This window comes from Theropithecus gelada, chromosome 1 (genome assembly GCF_003255815.1).
Source record: "Theropithecus gelada isolate Dixy chromosome 1, Tgel_1.0, whole genome shotgun sequence".
NCBI classification, from domain to species: Eukaryota; Metazoa; Chordata; class Mammalia; order Primates; family Cercopithecidae; genus Theropithecus; species Theropithecus gelada.
In genome coordinates this window covers 86,486,766-86,512,259 of record NC_037668.1, presented here as the reverse complement: position 1 = coordinate 86,512,259, position 25,494 = coordinate 86,486,766, and the positions used below count along the sequence as shown (strand labels likewise).

Below are 25,494 nucleotides of genomic sequence, written 5' to 3'. Positions count from 1 at the left end.
GCCTCAGTCTCCTGAGTAGCTAGGACCACAGACATATGCCACCGTGCCTGGCTTCTTTGCTCCTCTTGTTCGTGTTCTTTCCCCAATTTTTCTAGTACCCAAGTCCCTACTCTTCTACCAATCATACCTTAATCCAGATCTGTCCTGTCTCCACAAATGTTCCATGCTACCTACCAGTGTTACCTATTTGTCTTCATCCCACAATAAAGATAAGTAGTTCTTCAGTAAAATTGATCTCAGCTAGGTGTTAAGAGCAATCTTAAATAATTAATTTATATTTACTAATAATTTTCAGAAGTTCTTTAAGAAATTGTCCAAATGTCATGTTTTCTAATGAATATCAGAAATTTACTTAAATTAAGGTTTATCATTTGGGTTAGATCTTTGAAAATGATTTGCTGCTGTAAGGCATGACTGCCTGGGCTGTAAATCTGACCCTAGGGCCAACTTTCCTAAGTTGTGGCTAGTTTTTTGTTTTTTGTAGTTTTAAGAATTCTAAAAATTTAGAATTATTGAGCTACGTTAGGAAGTAGAGAATATCTTAAGTTGGGGATATTGCAAAGAGGCTTTACGTATTAAATTATAGTTAGACTTGATACCCAACAATCCCTTTTAGCTGTCAAATTATGTGTTCCTTTCTCTACTTGAGAACACTCAGGAGCTCCCTCACGTTCTCATTTTTTTCCCTCCACAGCTTCACTGTTATGAGGTACATAGCCTTTGACACCAAGATGTGGGAGGTGTCAGAAGACATTAGTTGGAGGGTAGGCAACATAATGAGACCCCATCTCTACAAAAAATAAAAAATTAGCCAGGCAAGGTGGTGTAGTCCCAGCTACTGGAAAGGCTGAGGTGGGAGGATTGCTTAAGCCCAGGAGGTTGAGGCTGCATGAGCCGTGATCACACCACTGCACTCAGCCTGGGCAACAGAGTGAGACCCTGTCTCAAAAATGAAATAAAAACCGACAAAGACATTAAGAGGGAAAACCAGAGTTTATTAATGTGTGCAACATATACACATGCAAGAGAAACTCTGATGAGTAATGAAACGGGTAGTTAGAACTTTGGGGCTTATAGCATCTTAACAAAGAAGACATTTGTTGCAGGATGTCCTCATTTGTGATTTAGTCTTTTAGGTCAGTTCACTGTGATACCTGACAGAGTAAAATCTGCTGCAAGACACCTAATGGATATTGCAAAATAGGGAATCTGGGTTAAAAAAAAAGTGTTGAAATTAGCACAGAACATGTTCAGTCGATCATATAAATGGAAAATGTAACCTATCCCCCTTTCAGGCACTTATTTATTTTAAAAAGTTATTTTAGATTTGGAACATCATAACTTACAATATGAATTCGTACAGTTAGGTGATATCTTCATTTAGATAGGTGTTCTTTTTAAAAAGTAGTTTCTAAATCATTTCCATCAGTTTTCAGTAGTTCAGATTCCAAAAGAAGAATGTAGGCTTTGATTTTAAGAGCATAGTCTATATAGAAGACTTTATTGTGTGCTTCAGAAAATAAAGATGTATTTTTTTAATTTTTATTTTTTAATGTGGTAGGTGCTTGGACTATTCATAAGTAAATCAAAAGCAATTTTTTTTTCAATTTTAATAATACAGGCTAAATTTGGCCGAAGATGGACCAAAATTTCAAAGCTAATTGGAAGCCGCACTGTTTTACAAGTGAAGAGCTATGCAAGACAGTATTTTAAAAATAAGGTAAGCAGAATATCAATATCCTAGTTAATAATGATAGTATTTAGAAAAAACAAAGTAAGCAGAAGTATTTCTTTCATTCAGGCATTAAAGTCTTACTGTTAAAAGTTTTTAAAGTATTTTATACCCACATAGTACTATACAAAACCTCAGAACATATCTCAGTGTTTTGAGTATTACCATTAAATAGATATCATGTTACTCTATTTAATTTTATTTTTATTTTTTTTTTTTTTTGAGACGGAGTCTCGCTCTGTCACCCAGACTGGAGTACAGTGGCCGGATCTCAGCTCACTGCAAGCTCCGCCTCCCGGGTTTACGCTATTCTCCTGCCTCAGCCTCCCGAGTAGCTGGGACTACAGGCGCCAGCCACCTCGCCTGGCTAGTTTTTTGTATTTTTTAGTAGAGACGGGGTTTCACCGTGTTAGCCAGGATGGTCTCGATCTCCTGACCTCGTGATCCGCCCGTCTCGGCCTCCCAAAGTGCTAGGATTACAGGCTTGAGCCACCGCGCCCGGCCACTCTATTTAATTTTATAAAGTTAAATGGACAAAACAGTAATTGCTCAAAAATATCCTATAAAGCAAATTGTATTTCAAAGAGAAAACCTTAGAGATCTTATCTTAATGTTTCCTCTAGAAAATAACTTTTCCTTTTGAAATATTTGCATTGTAGAAACTTTTAAGAATTATTAGAGCTTAGAGGAGGTAAATGCTATCCTAATTCTAAAATCTGTTAAATAGCAATGAAATTTTTACAGTTTTTATGAAGAATTGTCTGAAACTTCAATAAACTGCAGTGTTAAGAAAGGTTTGTGATCTGGTTCCTTAATGTTTCAAGTAATTTGTGCTATATGCAACCATGTCGTTTTGATATTTATAAGTTTTTAATATATCCTCTTTGAAGCCTAGGAACATAATTATATAAAATTGGTGAGTGACTTGAGTGAAATTTGTTATTATCTTTTCATGTAGATGATGAGTTCTACCCCATATGTAAGATTTGTTTCAGTGTTATCTAGACATAGGTGGTAACTAATGGAATGGATTCATCATACATCGATTGTATGCTCCATTTTTCAACGAGACAGAAGCATTTTCAAGGCAGCTCACCAAGGTTTAGTTAATACCTCAGAACAGAATAAAGCTTAACTTGGTTATTCTTACTCTTAGGCTTCCAAGATACATGCTGTGTATCTTGGAGTGCCAGTTTCACTCAAAGACCTGGGGTAGAAGGATACATTTTTCATGTTGTAACAGAGATTAGTATATTATGAAATCAGTGCAAAATTTCATCTGAATTTTTAAAATTATAGACAGGATACTTAAACAGCAGGGATGTGAAAAGCTGTTTCAGGCAATATGTCCAAATCTTTTTTTCCCTCCTGCTACCCTTTTGTACTCTACATAATAAGCCAGTTAACCTCAAGTATTTAATCCTGGAATTCCGTTGCGCTACAGGATCTATAAATAACCTCTTTCTGAGAGCTGTCCTATCCTTTATGTATGTTAGTCATTTATAAGACTTTTTAAAAACTTTGTATATAAGGATTTTATTTCATGTTATATTTGCTCATTCACTTTCATTATCTTTTGTTGTTGTTGTTACATTACCAGATATTTATATCTGTAATATCAGGTATGGGAGATAATTTTATGGCTTAAAATATAATCTCTCTTTTTTTTCAAGTATCACATTAAAATATCATCTCTATATTATAAGCTCGTTAAATAAGCCTGCAAAAGACGGTTTGTTTCTGTTGTCCCTTGTTTAAATGAAAGGTAGTTTTAATGTACTCAGTGAAGATGTCAGATTAAGGATTATTTTAGCATTGTAAGAAACAATCAGCTATGGTATCAGATATTCTGAGAAATAAGCCTTTAAAAATATTTCAATATATTGTACAATACCTTAGTATGATAGTTAATTTGTTTAGTCCATATGGTTGATCTGAGCCAGGCTGCTGTTTTCAACTTAATATTGAAAAACAAGTAGTAGTTAAATATAGGTCATGATTATTTGATTAATACAAATCACCAGACCCATGAATTAGTTACATAGTTATAGAAATTTTAAATGGTGATCCTTTACATTTGAAATGCGGTTATAGTCTCCAGTCATACCACCCTGAATACACCCGACCTTGTCTAAAATGCACTTGTAAACCCTTTAAAGAAAAGCACATTGAAGGTATAATGTACCGTTTACACGTACTGAGTTTAATAACACTGTATTTATCCTTTTTTTGTGTGTGCCAGTGATTAAATTTTTAAATCTTAATATTATGGGGATTTTATTTTGATATTTAATAAGGTCAAATGCGGTCTGGAGAAAGAAACACCCAATCAGAAGAACGGCCATAATCTTCAAGTTAAAAATGAAGATAAAGGGACAAAGGCATGGACACCATCATGTTTAAGGGGACGTGCTGATCCCAATTTGAATGCTGTAAAAATTGAAAAGTTATCTGATGATGAAGAAGTAGACATCACAGATGAGGTGGACGAGTTGTCTTCTCAAACACCCCAAAATAATTCTAGCAGTGATCTCTTGTTAAACTTTCCTAATAGTAAAATGCATGAAACCAATCAAGAATTCATTGCTTCTGACAGCCAGGAAGCTCTCTTTTCCAAGCCTTCCAGGGACTGTCTTCAAAATGAAAAGCAAGATGAAATACTTTCAAGCTCAGAAATTATACTGTGGACTGAGAAACAGAGCAACAGTGACAAAAAATCAGTCGAATTAAATGACCAGAAATGTAATGAATTGATTAAAAACTGCAACAAGCAAGATGGAAGGGGAATAATATTTGATGCCAGGCAGTTGCCTTCTCCAGAGCCTTGTGAAATTCAGAAAGATTTGAATGATAATGGAATGCTTTTTCCTTCTTCTTGCCAAATGGTAGAGGAAAGTCATGAGGAAGAAGAGCTTAAGCCACCAGAACAGGAAATAGAAATAGATAGAAATATCATTCAAGAAGAAGAAAAACAAGCAATTCCTGAGTTTTTTGAGGGGCGCCAAGCTAAAACACCAGAACGCTATTTGAAAATTAGAAATTACATTTTGGATCAATGGTAAGAAAGAATTATATTTTATATGTTATTTTAAAACCTGATATTCTGAAGTATTTTAATTAAGCCTATACAGAATTTAGAATTTTGCTAGTAAATTTAGAGATCACTACAGTAGGGAAGATTTAAGATTTCTCGTAATGAATAAAAAGCTTTGGTAAACATTATCACCTATAACTCTTATAACCCATCTTTTTGCCTATTCATTAGATTGTGGGCCTGGAATAAAAGGGATAGATGATTGCTTTTTGAAGCAGTCTCCTAGAACAGTGTTAGGAAGATATAGAGAGAACAGCACTGCATGGGAAAAGGGAAATAATTCCTTCAGGTTTATCACATGCTTTGAGTACAAAGAAAGAAAAATTTGATGACAGCAATAGTATTAAATGTGGCCAGATTGCAGAAACATTTCTCCTAAATAGTGATCTTAAAGTGCTTTTAACTTTGAACTTGTGGCAATAATGTGCTATTAATTTCTTTTTTTTTTTTTTTTTTTTTGAGACGGAGTCTTGCTCTGTCGCCCGGGCTGGAGTGCAGTGGCCGGATCTCAGCTCACTGCAAGCTCCGCCTCCCAGGTTCACGCCATTCTCCTGCCTCAGCTTCCCGAGTAGCTGGGACTACAGGCGCCCGCCACCTCGCCCGGCTAGTTTTTTTTTTTGTATTTTTTAATAGAGACGGGGTTTCACCATGTTAGCCAGGATGGTCTCGATCTCCTGACCTTGTGATCCGCCCGTCTCGGCCTCCCAAAGTGCTGGGATTACAGGCTTGAGCCACTGCGCCTGGCCTGTCCTATTAATTTCTTCATCCAGCTTTATCAGGATACAGTTTTCTGATAGTAGAAGCTTATTCTCTAAATTGTCAGTACTACTTATTTGAATTATTTAATGAGGGGTAGGGAACAAACCCCAAAATTTCCCACCTTATTAGCCTAATTTGAATTTTTTAAAATAGCTTAATTAAACCATCATTAAACATTTATAATTGCTGGCTGGGCACAGTGGCTCATTCCTGTAATCCCAGCACTTTGGGAGGCTGAGGCAGGCAGGTCACTTGAGGTCAGGAGTTTGAGACCAGCCTGGCCAACATCATGAAACCCTGTCTCTTCTAAAAAAAAAAATATATATATATATATATATAGCCGGGCATCGTGGCAGGTGCCTGTAATCCCAGTTACTCAGGATGCTGAGGCAGGAGAATCTCTTGAACCTGGGAGGCAGAGGTTACAGTGAGCCAAGATCGTGCCACTGCACTCCAGCCTGGGCAACAGAGCGAGACTTCATCTCAAAAAAAAAAAAAAAATGGTAATTGCTAATACTGTTTCAGAAGCTATCAGATTGTATAGGGCCATCTTTACAGAGAGCTTCCTAGTTCCTTGAGCAGGGGTTCTGCTTTGTCCCTTGTTCTCTTTTGTATCAAAAGCCTTCCTGTCCTACTGCAGTAACTTTCTGCTATAACCTAGAAGGGTTACCAAAGGAAAACAGCTTGCTATAATAAATCAGTAGCCTTCATTTTACCCACACAATATAAGTCTTTGGTTTTTAAAGAGGGCTGTATTCTAAAAGGAGGAGCTTTGTTCTTTTTCTTGACTCTTAGTTATGTTACAGATGGCGGAGGTGCTGAAAGTACAACATGTGGGTCAGTGTGGCATCATAGTATAAAGAATACTTGTAAGGAACAACTCCTGACTTTACATAGTGCTTTACAGTTTTTAAAGAGCTTTCCTACATCATCTTACTTGTTTTTTTGAAACAATCCTGTAAAATATGCAGATGGTATTATGTTTATTTGCTAGAGAATGATTCTGAGATCAGGAGAGGTTTAGGGACCTGCCTTTGATTATACAACCAGTTATTGACACATGAGGACTAAAGTCCTTCATGTGTCTGTAAATCACTCTTTTATTCTACATGGCCTAATTCACACTATTGATAAAGACTAGTTAAATTAGATTTCTATTGGTATCTACTTTTGTTTTTGGAAATAAGAGGGCAAATGGCCAAAATTTAAGGACCTTGAAATAATAACTAACTCAAAAATGTCCATATTGGCCAGAAGCAGTGACTCACAACTTTCATCCACGTACTTTTGGAGGCTGAGACAGGAGGATTACTTGAGGCCAGGAGTTCAAGACTAGTTTGGACAACATAGCAAGACCCTGTCTCTATAAAAAATTTTTAAAAACCTAGGTGCGGTGTTGTGTGCCTGTAGTCCTAGCTACTCAGGAGGCTGAAGCAGAAGAATCACTTGAGCCCAGGAGTTCGAGGATGCATTGAGCTGGGATCATGCCACTGTATACTAGCCTGGGCAATAGAGCAAGATCCTGTGTCTTAAAAATGTCCATATGAATGATCACTGTATTCTTGTTACTTTAATCAAATTCTATATTTGTTACTTTGAATTTTGAATTCCAAATGAGGCAGATTAATTTATATAGGTACTATAAATTATATGGCAGTAGTTTCCTTAGTCATTTGCCTTGGTTCATGAAACTGGTTAGGTATTGCTGTTTCATTATGGTTATTTAGCAGAACATTGTGAAAGCAAAATTGTTTTGAACAGGAACTCACATTTGTTCAGAAATAGAAGAGAGTGAGTGGTTAGGCACTGGAGGTGGTGTTTAAAAAAAAAATAGAAGAGTTAAAGTTTTAAAATAAGAAGCCTGCCAGATTTGTTTATAGATAAAGATCCTTTTCATAAAAGCAGATGCAGTTGATTCCCTGGTTAGGGGAATATTTTTATTAAAATAGTAACCAGTACCATTACTGAATGCCTCCCGAATACCATGTACTATATTTAAATCATCTCCAATCTTTTTGACAACCTCGTTCTCACTTTATAGATAAGAAAAATGAGGTTCACAGAGGATAAAAAACTTGTTCTAGGTCACACTAGGTAAAGGGGATATTGGAGTCTGCAGTCTTGACTCATTATTTTCACACTTCCATCTCATGGCCTTGACCCTGACTTTTCATTCTGCCTTGGATGTTCTTCCCCCATATTTTGGCAAGTGTTGCTTTCTTGTCTCGTTGAAGTGCGGGCAAGGGAAATTAGAGGCTTATCTAAAATATCTCACATATCTCCTCCGTTTCATTCTCTTGCTCTGTATTTTATTTTCTTCATAGAACTTACTACTACCAAAAATACTACATTTTTATTTGTGTACTGTCTCTTCTCCCCTCAACCCCCATGATAATGCAGGCAACATGAGGGCAGATATTTATCTGTTTTGTTTGTTGTTGAATCTAGTTCTTAAACAATGCTCAGAATATAGAAGGTACTCTGTTAGGGGGAAAAGATTGAACATATGAACCATCATTATTCCATGAACAGATATTTTTAGAGTCCTTACCATTTGTTCAGCGCTGCTAGATTACTGAGTTCTGTTTAAAGCCTTTTACTTTGAGTAGTCTTCAGTTAGCTCAGTCTAGTTTTTTTCAGACTCCTTTGGTTTCTTGGTAGCCATACTCTTGCCTGCTTTATTGCCTTCATTTGTACAATTTTGTTTCCTTTTCTTGCAAGACACCCTGAAATCTCAACGTTTCTATGAAGTTGTGATACACTCCCACATCACAAATTATTTTTACCCTCTATTCTGCTTAGTGAGGCCTACCCTAAACACCCTATCTAAAGGAGTCTATGCCTGTTTGTCCCAATCTGTCCCCTTGACCTTCTTACTTAGCCCTGTTGCTACCTGAAAGTGTAATATATATTGTTCATTGATTGTTGACAGTCCCTCCCTTTAGAATGTAAGATCTGTAAGGTTAGAAATTTTACATTGTTTATCTGTGTATCTCTAGTGCTTAGAACAATATATTTATGGAATAAAATAATGATCACGTGAGAAATACCCATGTTATATGAGATATCTGAATACCTAAATTTATAGTATCTATACTTGAATCCTGATTCTTTCCCTTCCTTAAGTAAGTGCCTTACTCTGATCCTCTTGTTTCCTTATTTCCAAAATGAGAATCTACCTTGTATAGTCATAAAGATTAAGGATATGTAACTCAGCACAGTAATCTGGCATAAGCACTCAGTAATTTGTTTCTACTAAGTTTTTTATTACTCTAATTTTATGTTGTACCATCTAGCAAGGCACATTAAGTATATTCAATAAATACATGTTTTATTATATAAACCTCTTGTTTCTTTCATAATCTTTGGGAGTTTCTTGATTCCCCTTTGGAATCCCTTATAGTGTCTGTTTCTGTTTTCCACTGAGAGTAAGCACTTAATATTTGTTGTCATCATAATTAAAAACAAATATAAAACGTTTAAACATTTATAAGATAGCTGATAATTGAAAGACACTGTTAAGTAAAATAAGAGTAGATGAACCTAAGTAATGTATTACAAATTGGAAACTTCTAATACTAAATCTTTTCTATATATTATCAAAATGCTCTTTGTAATTAAAGATTCAGTTTGTATCTGTACATAAATAAATTTCTGACTTCAAGGTCCTGGGATAACTGGAATCTATGAATTTAACATTGGGGAAGAAATATTGCTTGTAAAAAATTACACTAATTTTATTATTTAAGGATATTTTATTTCAGAAAAAAAGTACATGGGTATTATATATTAGTATTGTATTTGTTACACATTTATACATTGAAAGGGGTTAAAATGTAAAGATATTTCAGTATTTAAAATTTTCCCCAGAAATCTTTTTTCACGTTTTTATTTATCCAAAATAATTGTACTTCCATCTCTTAATTAGGGAGATATGCAAACCGAAATACTTAAATAAGACCTCAGTACGTCCTGGCCTGAAGAACTGTGGGGATGTTAATTGTATTGGACGGATTCATACATACCTCGAATTGATAGGAGCAATCAATTTTGGATGTGGTAAAAATAAAAACCCAACATCTTTTACTTGATATTTTTTATCCTTACAGCACCTATTCATTTCTATGATGGTTAGAATTCAAGTAGTTCTAGGTATATAGAATTCAGAGATGCTTTAACATTATGAAATAAATGTTTTACTAAGATTTTACTGTTGGTTAAACTGTGCTTTCATTTGACCTACAACGAAAATTGAGAGTATAATTTTAAAGCTAAAATATTCAATCTAAGTAATAGAAATAATTTAAGAATACAGTTCTTTAGCAGATAAAAGTAAAATTATTTTATGAAAAGTCTAAAAATAGCCCATTTAATTTGCAAATACTGTATTCATGCTAGAAATGCTGCCTAGCAATGTTTAAATAAAGGAAATAATTTGTGAGCCTCTACACTTAAATGTAATAAAAGCGTCAAAATATTTTTCATGGAAGACAATTTCTTGTACCTTAGTTTTTTCAAATTGAAAGTTAATGAATATACATATTTTAAGATATATTTTACTCTTTTTTTTTTTTTTTTTTTGAGACAGAGTCTTGCTCCGTTGCCCAGGCTGGAGTGCAGTGGTGCAATCTCTGCTCACTGCAACCTCCACCTCCCGGGTTCAAGTGATTCTTTTGCTTCAGTCTCCAGGGTAGCTGGGACTACAGGCGTGTGCCACCACGCCGGGCTAATTTTTGTATTATTAGTAGAGATGGGGTTTCACCATATTGGCCAGACTGGTCTCGAACTCCTGACCTTGTGATTCACCTGCCACAGCCTCCCAAAGTGCTGGGATCACAGGTGTGAACCACCGTGCCTGACCTCTACTCTTTTCTTGAATTAACATGACACAACCATTCATAGCTACAAAGTTATAAGGTACATAAAACCTTGTAACCCATGGTTTAAGAATAATATATTCTGTGTTTGTCTATGGAAGTGAGACCACTAATCAGAAAATTTTTTGTCAGATACGATTTTCTTTTATATTGAGCTAGATAGAATTTAATTTGGCCTGGAATCTGTCCTTCATTTTAGTGTCTTTGTTTTCCCAAAGCCTTGAATATTGAGACTAGCTTTTCAGGAAAACTAAAGGATTTTTGCTTCCTCAGCCACCAAAAGAGAAATTAAATCATGTTTTCTGTATTGGACTGCCAAAGTTAGTAAAAATTAAATTACTCATTTTCCAAATATTCCATGTTATTGAGATTTTCTTATAACAGCATTACTTTTAATTTGAGGGCTGCTCAGTAGCACATCAAATATATGATTGTGAAATAAGAGTCATAGAAGCTCCACTATAGTCAGTGTACATGTGTCTTTCTATTTAACAAATGAGTTTCACAAAATAATAGATGGTTTTGTCTTTCCTGAATTCCAATAGAACAGGCTGTGTATAATAGGCCACAAACAGTTGACAAAGTACGAATCAGAGACAGAAAAGATGCAGTAGAAGCATACCAACTTGCCCAGCGTCTGCAGTCTATGGTAAGCAGTCATCTCTCTCAGTGATCTCTCCACATTGCTGCTTACTAACTATTTAGTGCGGTTTACCTACTTCTCTTGAGCTGTTTAATAAATGGCCATTTAGTAGAAAAACATGTTTCCTCTTGTATTTCACCTTAGCAATTTGCTTTTCTTTGTTTCATTCAATTTCATGTTGCTTTCTAAGGCAAAAACAAACCTAAAAACCCTTAAAACGTGCTAGCAAACTTGATGCAGAAGCATGTTTTCCTAAAGTGGTCTTGGGATGCTTTGTTTTAATTTATAAATCTAATGTGTCTTTTAAAAGTATATAGTTCAATTTTTTTTTTCTCTCATTTATTTTTCTTCTTTTAAAATTCTTAACCTTAAGAATCACCTTTTTGGAATAACTAGCCTTTTTTTTTTTAATTCTTGGAGTCAGTTTTATAATATTTTAAAATTTGTAAATCATACTTTAAAAATAAAGTGACCTGCTAGGAGATAAAGAAACATCTTGTGAGAAAAAACAAATAAAAATGTGATCCAACACTCTTTTTTTTTTTTGAGACGGAGTCTCGCTCTGTCGCCCAGGCTGGAGTGCAGTGGTGCGATCACGGCTCACTGCAAGCTCCGCCTCCCGGGTTCACGCCATTCTCATGCCTCAGCCTCCCGAGTAGCTGGGACTACAGGTGCCCGCCACCGTGCTGAGCTGATTTTCTTTGTATTTTTAGCAGAGACAGGGTTTCACTGTGTTAGCCAGGACTTAATGATCCGCCCGCCTCGGCCTCCGAAAGGGCTGGGATTAGAGGTGTGAGCCACCGCGCCCTGCAGATCCAACATTCTATAAGGCAGAGTCATAATATGATCTTGTTAGTTTTACTAATGGATTAAATTAGTAATAGGTAAGATATGAAAAAGAAAGTATAGGTGCTAAAATAGCTGTTTTTTCGCATTTAGGCTATAAAACATTTCTATTTAAATTTACTGTCTTAAAGGATGTTACCAATTAGAGTTGCTGGATATGGTGCTAGTCATACAGTGTCCTTTGGGAACTGGTCCATTTTACAGGCGTCACTATTGAGATTTGCAAAACTGGATTTTAATAATGTAGTCAACCAACTTTGTAATTTTTCTTTTTTTTTTTTTTCTGTGGCAGAGTCTTGCTCTGTCGCCCAGGCTGGAGTGCAGTGGCGTGATCTCGGCTCACTGCAAGCTCTGCCTCCTGGGTTCATGCCATTATCCTGCCTCAGCCTCTCAAGTAGCTGGGACTACAGGCGCCCGCCACCACGCCCCAGCTAATTTTTTGTATTTTTAGTAGAGACGGGGTTTCACCGTGTTAGCCAGGATGGTCTCAATCTCCTGACCTTGTGATCCAACCGCCTCAGCCTCCCAAAGTTCTGGGATTACGGGCGTGAGCCATCACGCCCAGCCCAACCTTGTAATTTTTCATTATTTGATCAATTAGGCCATCTCCTTTCTAAAGCTGGAGATAGAATTATTTTGCTTCTAGTTTTCAATATTACACCTCTTGCTGCGTGTTCTTGCAGATTTTCTACCAGAAGTGGTTGAAAAGGAAGCCATTTTCTTGGTGGTTCTTTTTGATCTTAAAAATATTTTTGTTCCTGCTCGAGAGTCTGAGGCAGGAGAATCACTCAAACCTGGGAGGTGGAGGCTGCGGTGAGCCGAGATCACACTGCTGCACTCCAGCCTGGGTGACAGAGTGAGACTCCGTCTCAAAAAAAAGAAAATTTGTCGTAGTGTTTTAGCTCCTACATGATGAAAGGAAATATAAAAGCTAAGAAGAAATGCTAGCAAAATATAGAAAATCATTACTGATTTTATTTTTTAAATAGCCCTCTGCTGCCAACACCCGGCCCACACCCTACCCACCTGGTACTGGTGCTCCTGCCCTTACCTCGCCATCACTGATTTATGATATTTGTAACCAGAGTGCTAACTATTGAACATAAATTAATAAAATTTAGTCAGGCATAGCCAGAGATTACACTATTTAAATTGATAGATTAATTGACTTTTAGATAATTATTGTTTTCATTTTGTGTGTTAATGTGCTGTGATTTCTCCATATTAATCTTGCTACCTTTTGCTTTACTTTAATCTCATCGCAGCGTACAAGGAGACGTAGGGTCCGAGACCCATGGGGAAACTGGTGTGACGCAAAGGACTTAGAAGGACAAACGTTTGAGGTAACTTTGACCTTTCAAATGGCTCATCGATGAAAACTGGTTTTTAAATATATATTTGTACATCTTAATGTCATATGTGTTGTACTTGTTTCATACATTAACATGTATGCCTTCATTCCCATGTTAATTTGTCTAAAAGTCACCAGTAAACACCAAAGTAGAAGGCATTGGTGGTGCAGTTAACTAGGAGTTTAATTCATTTCAGAACTTTGGTTCTCTGTCTCGGTATTCTTGTCTCTAACTCAAGATAAGAGTGTCAGGAAGTTGGTGTGCCCAATTCGTTTCATTAAACATTTATTGGAAGAGGTTCTGATATACCAATTAAAATATTGTTCTAAACATTATAACAGCTAGTGCAGTAGAGTGAATAGAATGTGTGAATGTGTACATACTGGCTTTGTTACTTTGAGCAACTACTTAACCTCACAGAATCTCATGCTTTTTTAACTTACGAATTGTGAGTAATAATAATACCTCCCTCAAAGGATTGTTGTCAGAAAAAAATGAGGTAGACTATATAAAGGTCCTAGTACTAGGTATTCAGTAAGCCTTGTGTGCACAAGGTGCTCCACAAACTTGAGTTGTCTCTCTTTCCTCCTCCGCATTTCCTGTCCCCAATTTCTCACCTGAGTACTATTCTAGGCACAGTAATTACTAATTATCCTTCCCATAAGGGGCTTGTATTTCTAATAGGAAAGACAAAACCTATGGTAAGTTCAATAAGGTTGGTCCCAAGAATTGTAAGTTTCTCCCAAAGGGTGTGATCAGGGCAGGTTTCATAGAGTGTGTGGGGTATAATCTGATCTGAAGGATCTGCAGAAGAATCTCAAAATGGAGATGAAAACACTTTAGGCTGAGGGAACAAAGCTGGAGACATGGGAAAATACCAGATATACTCTGGAAAAGGTGCATAGTTCATTTGGACTAGGATGTAAGGTTGATCATAGAAATGGAATAAATAGAGATTTACTTTATTTTATAAACACTCATAAAGGGCTTCCTGTGTGTCAGACACTGTCAGTATTTTATAAACATTAACTCAATCTTCAAAATAATACCATGATAGTGGTATTATTGTTTACTTTTTATTATTACTTTTGTTGTTCCCATTTTTAAAGATGAGGTAGCTGAAGCATGAAAGCTTTAGAATTTGCCTAGGGTCACCAAGCTAGTAAATAACTGGGCCAGACATTCTAGATCCAGAATCTGTTCTTAATCATTACTCTGCACTGTCTCTCAGTTGTGAAAGAAAACTCAACACAGTAGAATATGGTAAGTATAAATGGGAAATGAAAGACTCAGGTGATTCTGAGGTTTTTGAACCTGGGTGACTGGTACCATTGATTGAAATGGGAAAATCAAGAGGAGTAAATTTTCAGTTTGGGATGGCCGTATCTTCTGAAACGATTTTTAAAAAATACAGTCCAGCCTTTCTACATGTTGGTAGCAAAAAGGAAACCCATCTATATCAGTTTAGTCTCTCTTGTCCTCACATGCCCTTAAATTTGGTTTTAAAGGACTATTTTTATTCTGCCTCTTAGTAGTTGATGGACTCCTTAATCAGTTGGCATTTTGTTTTAGCATCTCTCTGCTGAGGAGTTGGCAAAAAGAAGAGAAGAGGAAAAAAGCAGACCTGTTAAATCTTTAAAAGTGCCAAGACCAACAAAAAGGTATAGTGTTATATAAATGTGGTTTTTAAAAATTTGTCACAAATGGCTAGATAATGTATGAAAAAATATTCAATAGCTGCATTATATTGTTCACATTAAGTTAAAAAAATACTGCTACAATTTTTTAGATTTTTTTGTTTCACTGATTATGAATTTGGGAGACCTTGAACAAACATTTTAAATTTGTTCAGATTCATTGAACATATGATCCAGCATATGTTGTAAAGGGGCCTTGTTTAGAACAGGTTGGTCATTCAACTCTAGACACTATGGACAGGAAACTTCATGAAATGACCGAGTTTTCTTTGGGTGGTACTAATTGTTAGCAAGTTGTTGGCATGGTGGTTGTTTTCTAATGCATGTATAATCTAAAATTTGAACCTTTTAAAATTAAGGGTCACCAAATAAGTTAAATGCCCCAATTTTCTATTCCCTCTTCCTGCAGATGTGCCATTGAATAGACTGTAGTTTTGTCAGTGTACCTTTTAAAAAAGATACCCAGGAATGCCACTAGATTATATTTTTGCCTGATAAATGTCCTTTGGTAAACCTTAGGTTCTCATTTATAAAACAATAATTAAAATAACACTGTTAGCTGTGTTTTAAGCACTTTATTAGCTCATATAATCTTCATGACAACCCTGTGCATTAGTTAATATTCTCACTCCCATTTTATAGGTGAGGAAACTGAGAGGCGTAGAGAGGTTTAATAACTTGCTCACACTGTTAAGTAGTGGAGCTGTTGATTTTAAACCCAAGTGTTAAGATTAAGAATTCATACCCCTAGTCATTACATTATATATTACCTCTCTAAAATAAAAATTTAAACTTACACAGTTGTCGTGAGACTAAATTAGATAAGCTATGTGAAAAATAGTCATCCATAAGCTGGGACTCCTCATCCAGTATCCAGATAATTGATTTTCTGCCTCTATATGTGAGACTTACATTTATTGTGATTTTCAAGTCGCTGTCCAAGGTCTTCTGGATCTTTTTGAGTCCAGATCCACTTTTCTCATTTTAGCCTTTGTAGCACTGCATCAGTAACATTTCAATAAGCTTGCCTTTCCTGCCATTAATCACTGATTGAAATGTTTAATTGGAAATGTAAACCTCATTGCATATATTTAAACAATGAAGACATTCGTTCTTCAATCAGCTATATAGATTACCACAATTAACCCATATATCTTTATCTTATGCAGAAGGATAATCATAACAGATGTCTTGTTTAATTTCAGATAAAATATATTTTAAGTCTTTAGTTTCTAACAGATCATTCCTATGAATAGTGTCTATAATAAGGTCTACTGATCATGACTTTTCATGAACTCATTATTTTGCTTAGTCACCTCTTCACTTGGTTAAGGATCACAAATCAGCTGTTTCATAATTTTTTCTAGAATTTTACTACTACTCAACATCTAATTTGTCCTTTTCTGCAGTCTGCTTTTTTGTATTGTGAAACAAGCTCAATAATTGTCCATTTCTAGTCCTTCAATAACTTTCCCATTCTCTGCAGTTCCTCAACAAACATTGACAGCGGTTCCATATCCGTGGTTCTTAAGTACTCCAGGATGTTCTTTCTGTGCTATTTTCTCATCTATCTTGGCCTTCAGTTTCTTTTTTGTTGATTAAACACTTTCTAATTTAAAGGTCTTTCTTTATCCAACAACTATCTTTGAATGTCTACGGTATATGTCAGGCACGGTTCTGATCACTTGGGATACATTATTAAGCAAAACAAAGTGTTCTCTTGAAGCTAACCATCTGTGGTTGAATGAGAATGGAATTGCCCTGCTCTCTTCCAGTTGTGTTAATGCGAATGTATTCCTGTGTGTTTTTCTTTCCCTGAAGATAGCCTAAAAAACCTTTTTATTGTTCTTAATATAGTTTTCAAACCTCAATTCTTTACTCGTCAAAGACTTTCTGATATTTCTCAGATTTATGTGTGCTTTTGACTTCGCTTAGGTTCTCCCTTTTTCACCTCTTTTTACTTTTTCACTTCTTGTTTTTTGGAGACATGGTCTCACCCTGTCACCAAGGCTAGAGTGGAGTAGAGTAGAATGGTGAAATCATGGCTCACTGCAGCCTCCAACTCCTGGGCTTAAGTGATCCTCTCACCTCAGCCTCCCGAATGGCTGGGACTACAGGCACACGCCACCACGCTCAGCTAATTTTCAAATTTTTTTGTAGAGATGGGGTTTCACCATGTTGTCCAGGCTGGTTGTGAACTCCTAGGCTCAAGGAGTCCACCCACCTTGGCCTCCCGAAATATTGGGATTACAGATGTGAGCCACAGCACCTGGCCACTTTTTCACTTTAATATAAGAGTTTATCATAGGACTAATACATTAATATCTTTACCAGAACCGTTTGTCATTCATTCATTCAAAAAAAGTTTTAAGTTCCTACTCTATTGTTGGCACATTATTGAACTGACAAGTGTTTTTGATAAACTTCCATCTTTCTTGAACTTTTTTTGGGGTCTCATAACAGATAATTATATTTTCATTGAACTTTTTGAAATCTCCTTTTAGTGTGGGACATATGTCTGATAGTTTATAGTGTCCTCTTTGAGTGTAATAGGAAATTAAGACATTGGAGTAACTTTATCTCAAAGTTCTTGGGTTTTTTTTGTTCTTGTTAAATCTAAAAGAACAGTGCTTCTTTCAAAAGGGTTTATGGAATCTCCTACAAAACTCTCCTAGTTTAATATTTTTCTCATTTAGACAGAATTTGGGTTCAGATTATTGATATACACTTTCAAATTTGCAAATGTTATTTTCCTAATCTTGTTGATATTGAAAATAATTTTTTTTCTTTTTCAGCTCATTTGATCCCTTCCAACTGATACCTTGTAATTTTTTTAGTGAAGAAAAGCAGGTACTATTTATGCGTTAATGAATGACCCTAGACAATCCCTGCTTCCCCCTGTCAAACAGGAAATACTTACTCTTTTTCCATATGTGCAAGGCATGACTGAAAATGAGAGACAATTTCTCCCTGCTGGGGTTTTAAATCATAATGTTTTTTAAAAATCTAGTTTGTGCTGAGCTTTGGTTAGTGCTGAGAACTTGGTGGGGTGGATGAAGGAGAACAGGGTGGGCATTCCAGGTGGGGAGAACAAAATCTCTGTTTTTATGGTCCCCCGTTTTGTTTTGTTTTTTATATTTCAGGAGCCATTTCAGGTGAAAGTGGCTTCAGAAGCACTTTTAATAATGGATTTGGTAAGGATAATCTATTGTGTTTACTTAGTTATTCTGATTTCTACTCTTGTGTATTTTTATTGCAGGCGTAAGACAGAGTATGGAAGACGTGTATTTTGGATCTTAACTATCCTCTTTTACAAGGAATCTAAAAATAAGTCTTTTCTTTTGGAGAAAAGCCAAACAATTGCATGTTTCCATATTTTAGAGAAAATAAATTAATGTGAGTTTTTGCAGACTGTTTACCATCATTAACCCTACTTTAATTTTCTAATATCTGTGTCTGCCACCTTTTAGATCACTGAAACAAAGCACAACTCCTGTAATTTGGAGGGTTTTTTTGTTTATACTAAACTACCAGTACCTCCAACAGTTTTTGTGTTTGTGATGTCTTTGTGTAGAAGGATTTAGAGTGATTTTTACTTTGTATCCTTACATAGTACCTTCCTTGAATAGGAAGAGTGTATCTTCCTTTTGCAATTGCAAAAGTAGAGTCTGAGAATTTTTAAGTGTTTGGTTGAAAGCTTCTCAGCCAGCAGTGAAGATAGACCTGAAATAGTTTCTGTGCACTGATCCTAGCATCTAGTTCCTCTCCTATGCTACTTTATTTTATAAAAGCATGATGACTGTACTTACAAATGACTTTCTTACAATAAGTGAGTTTTGTTATTTTTTTTGTCAGGTGGGTTTGTGCGTTTGGGCTAAGTCTGTCTTGTATTTCTTTTAGCATGCTCATGTTTCTATGGCAGAAGTGATTGGTCTGTTAGGAGGAAGATACTCAGAAGTTGATAAAGTAGTTGAAGTAAGTTCTCTCTTTTAAAAAATGTTTTAGTTATTTAGTCCTACTACCATACCAAATATTTTTATAGAATTCAGTGAATATAATTAAAATATATACTTTACCTATGATATATATGAGAATATGCAAATGTAGCAAGTTATCTATTCCCAGAAGTAACTTAACATTCCATATGCCGAGCACCTTTTTCATTTTACCACCAAGAGAGAACATTGCCAGGCCTTGGGTCCTCATTACCTTTATTAGCAAAAAACTACAACTTTTAAGAGGCCAGAAATATGTACTAACACTTGTAGTTGAAAGTTTGTATGCATCATTCTATTGAAATTGTTGTCATAAGTAACAGGAGTCATTGAAAGAATACCTTTGTACGGGTATTATGTGGGCTGACCTGGAAAACTAACCATTATTATGACCTTGTTTGAGTAGAAAAATGCATGCTAAGTTCCTAGCATATAATCAGACTTTTGGAGTATAAGTCATTTGCAAGTTAAAGGCGCCTATGATATTGTCAAATAAAAGTCTTGGCCTTGAAAAGTTTCTGTATCTCTGAAAGAATTATAACATTAGAGTAATAGAATTAACAGGATTTTAGTATAATCATTTGAGGATCAATCGTTTATAGGTCTGTGCAGCAGAACCATGTAACAGTCTGAGTACAGGACTACAGTGTGAGATGGATCCTGTATCACAAACACAGGCCTCAGAAACCTTGGCTGTTAGAGGCTACAGTGTTATTGGATGGTATCATTCTCATCCTGCTTTTGATCCTAATCCTTCCTTACGAGATATTGACACACAAGCTAAATACCAGGTATTACCTGTATATTTATATTCTGTAAATGGTTGCACACCCCCTCAGTGCTCCCTTTTAAATAGATAAACTTTAAACATTTTTTGTATTTCATTTCTAATTTTCTTTATAATGGGGGTTTTATCTATTTATTTTTCTTTTTCTTTTTTTTTTTTTTGAGACAGAGTTTCACTCTTGTTGCCCAAGCTGAAGTGCAATGGTGCAATCTTGGCTCACTGCAACCTCTGCCTCCCATGTTCAAGCGATTCTTGTGTCTCAGCCTCCCAAGTAGCTGGGATTACAGGCATGTGCCACCACACCCAGCTAATTTTTTGTATTTTTAGTACAAATGGGGTTTCACCATGTTAGCCACACTGGTCTCAAACTCCTGACCTCAGGTGATCTGCCCGCCTCGGCCTCCCAAAGTGCCGAGATTATAGGCATAAGCCACCACACCCAACCAAAAAAAGAAAAAATTATGTATACTGGGGGTTTTAAAAGAACATACATTTTTTTTTTCTGATTGAGAGATTGATAATTGTTTGTGTAAACATTTAGAAAGTCAGTTATTTTATTAAGTACAGACAAGCCATGAATGTTACAGTGATAAATACTCCCAGAGCCTTTAAAAATTGATGGGAACAACTAGGACAGGTACTAAATATAACTGAAATAATAAGAGACATAATGTATTTTTTAATAGCTGGAGAAAAAGTTTTATTTTAATCTGGGATTTTACATTTGATATGTGACTGGGTTTGCTGTAGGGTATTTGTAAATTATTACTGTATTGATAAGAATTACAGATGCAGGGTGGTGAATATAATTAGTGAATGTGTTCATGGCAAATACAGATTGTGTAGGCCATTTTTTTGTTTTTAAGGGTCATTTTGGATTTGGTTGAACACATTTTTGCCTGAAAAATGTACAATGTGAAATGAATATTTAAGGCATTTGATTTAGTTGCAGTTTGGATGTGAATTTTTTTTGTTGTTTTTTTTTAGAGACAGAGTCTTCTTACTCTGTCACCCAGACTGGAGTGCAGGTGGTGCGATCTCGACTCTGCAACCTCCACCTCCCAGGTTTAAGGGATTCTCCTGCCTCAGCCTTCTGAGTAGCTGGGGTTACAGGAATGTGCCACCACACCCAGCTAATTTTTGTATTTTTAGGAGAGATGAGGTTTCACCATGTTGGCCAGGCTGGTCTCAAGCCTGATCAGGCTGACCTGACCTCAGGCAATCCACCTGCCTCAGTCTCCCAAAGTTCTGGGATTACAGGCGTGAGCCACCGCTCTGGGCCAGATGTGAACTTTTTAATGCACCTTTTTGTTCCTGCTTTTCCCCATTAGATGTTTAAAATGTTAGTATGGATAAATATTGGCTTTTGAGTTTATGCAGTTGAAACTAATTATGTTTTTCTTGTAATTGTAGAGCTACTTCTCCAGAGGAGGTGCAAAGTTCATTGGAATGATTGTTAGTCCCTATAATCGAAATAATCCCTTACCATATTCTCAGATTACCTGTCTGGTTATAAGTGAGGAAATTAGCGCAGATGGCTCTTATCGTAAGTTTTCAACAAAAATAACTTTATCCTATTTCTGCTCTCATTTATTTGACTCATACAAATCAAAAGATTTGCAACTGTGCAAAAGTATTTAATGCAAGAGTTTGTGCCCTCAACTAGGGAATCATTATTTGGATGCCACCCTAGTGCAGCCACCCTCTTCCCTTTCTTAATCTCCTGCTATATTCAAGTCCCCACTTTTGTTACCATGGCCACTGGGCAAAAGGATTGAAATATGGGGAAAAGTTTTGGCCAGGCAGTGTGTATGCTAGGCACTGGAGATGCTGCAGTAAACAAAACAGTCTCTGTTCTCATGAAAATTTTTTTATAAATGCAGACTGGCTTTCTCTGTGATGGTATGCAAATGAAAAAAAAAATGACCACCAACTCTCTGTCACCTCCCAGTTTAGGGGTTAACAATGACTAACTCAATTTGTATATTTCTTTGCTCCCATTGTATCTCAGGAAAGAATTTGATTGGCATAGACCATCATTTGACTTGATTCCTCCGAGGTTTATGTCCACTTGTAGTTCAGTCATTTCTGCGTGGATAGGGAATTAGTATAGCAGACTAGGAAAAGGAAGGGAGTGTGGCTAGAAAGCAAATAATCAGAGGAAACAATAGGCTAAATAACTCTAGGATATTTATTCTGTCATTACTACCACTGCTCTAGGTCAGGTCCCCTGGACGCTGCCACTACAGTTCCCCCACATTGTACTCTTTCCCATTAGATCATGAGATCTTTGAGAATAAATACTGTATTGTACCCATTTTTCTATCCAGTTTCTAGCACAAGGCCTGGCATAAAGTAGATACTAAATGAATGTTTGTTTAATAATTAATTTCTCTTCATTCTTAATGATCTCACTTGGATGCCTTATATTTTATAAAGACTTACCAGCACTGCCCCCATGTTATTTAGTATTAGTTGCTCTATTTTTTATGTATCTGCAACACTTTATTCCTCCCTTCATGGTCACTTTGTCTTTTAATGCAATTTATCTATTTAGCAAGTCCTAAACAAATTGTATGCCCGAAGAGCAGGGACTATGTCTTATTTGTCTTTTTCTCCAGTAGCACCTAATAAATTGCTTTGCATCTAGGAGGTGGTCAACACTATGTGGGTTTTTATTGAGTTAATAATATTGGCATTAACTTTAGTCTGGAATGTCCATTTTGAGCATAGTATGTAATACATAATACTCTTAAGCTCAGTACAGTTTTATAAAAAGAATCGCAATTGTTCTCTCTTTAATCATTTTATAATCTCACAGACTGCTAGGTTTTGGTAATGAACCTCAATTCTGGTGGTGTCCGATACAATAGCAGTACATGTGACTTTAAATGTATGTTGATTAGAATTACATGAAACTTAAAATTTAATTCATGGAATTCTACTCTGGCCAAATGAAGTAACAAGAACTTGTCTGAAACTACCAAAACACTGGACAAAGTATATAAAATAATGGTATTTAAACACAACGTTGAGCAACAAAGGAATACAGTTGCTAAGATATGGGAAACAAATGAAAAGAGCCCGAAATTACCCTAGCTTACTGTTTAAGAGGGTTTTCAGATATGGCACAAGAAGGAGAAAGCCACCCAGAGTCAGGCAGACTCAGTTAAGGTGATGGAGATAAGGAGACCAAGACAGCTGAGTTTGTGACACAGCGCCCCAAGAGAACAGAAAACAGAATGGAGAGTGAACTCTGGAGATTTGTAGAAGGGTATCCCTGGAGTATTTGGCAAAATACAGATCAGCACATGCATGTGAAGAAACTAGCCCAGATGGGAAAGAACCACTTGAAAGCATTAGAGGGAACTATCCATGATGCTCCCATGAGCTACCATTGGACACAGCTGTCTTGTAAATGACTTGTCCACGCTTAACGCTGCATATTAGATCTTAATCCTGGGTCTTTTGCTTTGCCCTTAGAAATCCTCTGGTGCAAGAATTAAGGTTTTCTAGAAGCCATGGGATACCTTGTGCTACAGTACTTTTAACTCAGGTCATATCTTTATAATATCTCTAATGGTTTAATGTTTTCTTTACTTGTGACAGGGAGGAAATATATTTAGTGATTAGTTTTCTTCTGATATTTTAGTGGATAAAAATATTCTCTATAAAAGGAAACTTTTATTGACTTTAAAAGTACCTTTTTTTAAATTAAAAAATATTCTAAAAATACCAAATAGACCTGTTTATGATTTGTGTGTGTGTTTTCATGTTTTTGCATCAGCATAGATTGAAAATGCATTATTTACCTTTCTTTATTTTCATTTTCAACTTTCACTGAGAGCAGGAGTCACTCTACTGGAATCAGATCCCAGCTCTGACATTTATTGCTTATTTTACCTTGGGCAGTTTACTCTCTCATTCTCCTTTGCCACATCTGTAAAATGAGAAAAAATTACTACCTTGCTTACAGTAGGTATATGGTTGTAAGGTGTGTCAGTAATATATGTAAAGTGCTTAGAAATATTAAGTTTTCAGTGGATAGTTATGATTATATAGCTGGTATCCGTATTTAGTAAGTAATCAAAGCATGTCAAGTAAGTGATCGTTATCACCAAAAGGAGTTTGCTTAGTACTCCATGTACTATAATGTGTCACTCTTTAAGTTTTTGGAGAAGAGGAAAATTGAGCAATTAAATAAAAAAGATCAGTCATCATCATCAGGCTTGCTGTCCCCTGTCCTTCTTCTAAACACCTGAAAAAATACCTTTTTAGAGCATATTGACAGTTAAGCTATGCTTTATTTCATTATGAGGAAACAGTTGTATTTTTCCCTTTTTTTTTCCATGACTTCTGATTTGCTGGCATTTTATTTATTTGAAAAGCCTTATCATGGTAGAAACCCAGTTGAGAGGCAGTATTATGTAAAAGTTAAAAGCAGAACTCTCGAGTCTTACTGCCTGGGTTCAAATCCTGCCTATGCCTTTATATCTGATTATGAGCAGGCTAACTTTTCTATGATGTAGTGTCCTCATCCAAAAAAAAAAAAAAAAAAAAAAGGGCAGGGGGCTGGGCGGGAATAATGGCAGCTACTTCATTTAAGTGATTTCACATAAAGTTTTAGGTGGCACATAGTACACATTGTAAGTGTTACTATGATGGTATCAGCCTTTGGTAATGAATCAGCTGAGCTTTTAAAAAAATGCTACAGATACATTTGCATGGGGCTCTTGAAGGATATGTGAAAAATTGCTAAGATAGCTCATTGTTTCGTATTTTTTCCTTTCTAGATGAATATATGATGTCCACCCCTTGGGCTTCTTTCTTTCCTCCAGAGTTTAGTGTAACAACTTTGACTCAAAGCAGTTGCTGCCTCCCTAGAGTTCATCCTATCCTCTTGTCTAGTCTTAGATTAGCTCTTCTAGGGAGGTGGAATGAGTTTGGGCTCAGAAGTGAGGCGAACCTGCTGGGTTTTAACATCTATGTCCTGCCACTTTGCTAGCCTAAATATGTTTTTTAATGTATCTCAGCTTCAGTTTTCTCACCTGTTTAAAAAAAAAAAAAAAAAGATATGGCATTGTTGTAAGCTTAATAACCTGTATATATGTGTTTTTTAAATTATCACTTGGATGGCAATGTGTCTCAGTTTGTCTAGGATAATCCCAATTTAAACCTGTGGTTCAGGCATAATTATTCATAGTACCTTCTTTCATTCAAAAAGTCTCTTGGTTTAGGTGATAAATTACATGATCATCCTATCATAGTGCCATGCATAGAACTGTCATGTAAATGGCACTTCTACTCCTTTATTATTATTAATAGCTTGGCATTAATATGCTTAGTGGACCAAGTACAGTCAGGCAATAAATATTTAATGAATGCCCACTATGTTTAAAGTGCTGTTCAGCTGGTCTACGAAGATGTGATTGTAAAAACACTGAAGGGAATTTTAATTATAATTAAAAGGAGATTGGCGAGTTAAGAAATAGTTGATGAAAATGTGCTTCTTTATGCTTTTCTAGGCTTACCTTACAAATTTGAAGTACAGCAGATGTTAGAAGAACCTCAGTGGGGATTAGTATTTGAAAAGACAAGATGGATAATAGAAAAATACAGGCTCTCCCATAGGTATGTACTGTAGTTTGAGATGGTTGCACATCTGCAGTGTTGCTCATTAAATTATGTTTCAGAGAAAACCCAAGTTAAATA

At 35.9% G+C, this 25,494-nt stretch overlaps 1 protein-coding gene across 1 annotated transcript in view; it reads left to right on the top strand.

The window, feature by feature from the left end:
- The window catches only part of MYSM1 (Myb like, SWIRM and MPN domains 1), a 39,848-nt gene that overhangs the window by 12,939 nt on the left and 1,415 nt on the right, over positions 1-25,494 (top strand). The window contains exons 7-18 of the mRNA XM_025365253.1: positions 1,622-1,720; positions 4,030-4,790; positions 9,514-9,644; positions 11,008-11,111; positions 13,217-13,294; positions 14,876-14,964; positions 17,796-17,850; positions 18,144-18,194; positions 18,901-18,975; positions 19,598-19,786; positions 21,196-21,328; positions 25,308-25,413. Coding sequence (XP_025221038.1) covers positions 1,622-1,720; positions 4,030-4,790; positions 9,514-9,644; positions 11,008-11,111; positions 13,217-13,294; positions 14,876-14,964; positions 17,796-17,850; positions 18,144-18,194; positions 18,901-18,975; positions 19,598-19,786; positions 21,196-21,328; positions 25,308-25,413 — 1,871 coding nt within the window. The remainder of the gene's footprint in view (positions 1-1,621; positions 1,721-4,029; positions 4,791-9,513; positions 9,645-11,007; positions 11,112-13,216; positions 13,295-14,875; positions 14,965-17,795; positions 17,851-18,143; positions 18,195-18,900; positions 18,976-19,597; positions 19,787-21,195; positions 21,329-25,307; positions 25,414-25,494) is intronic.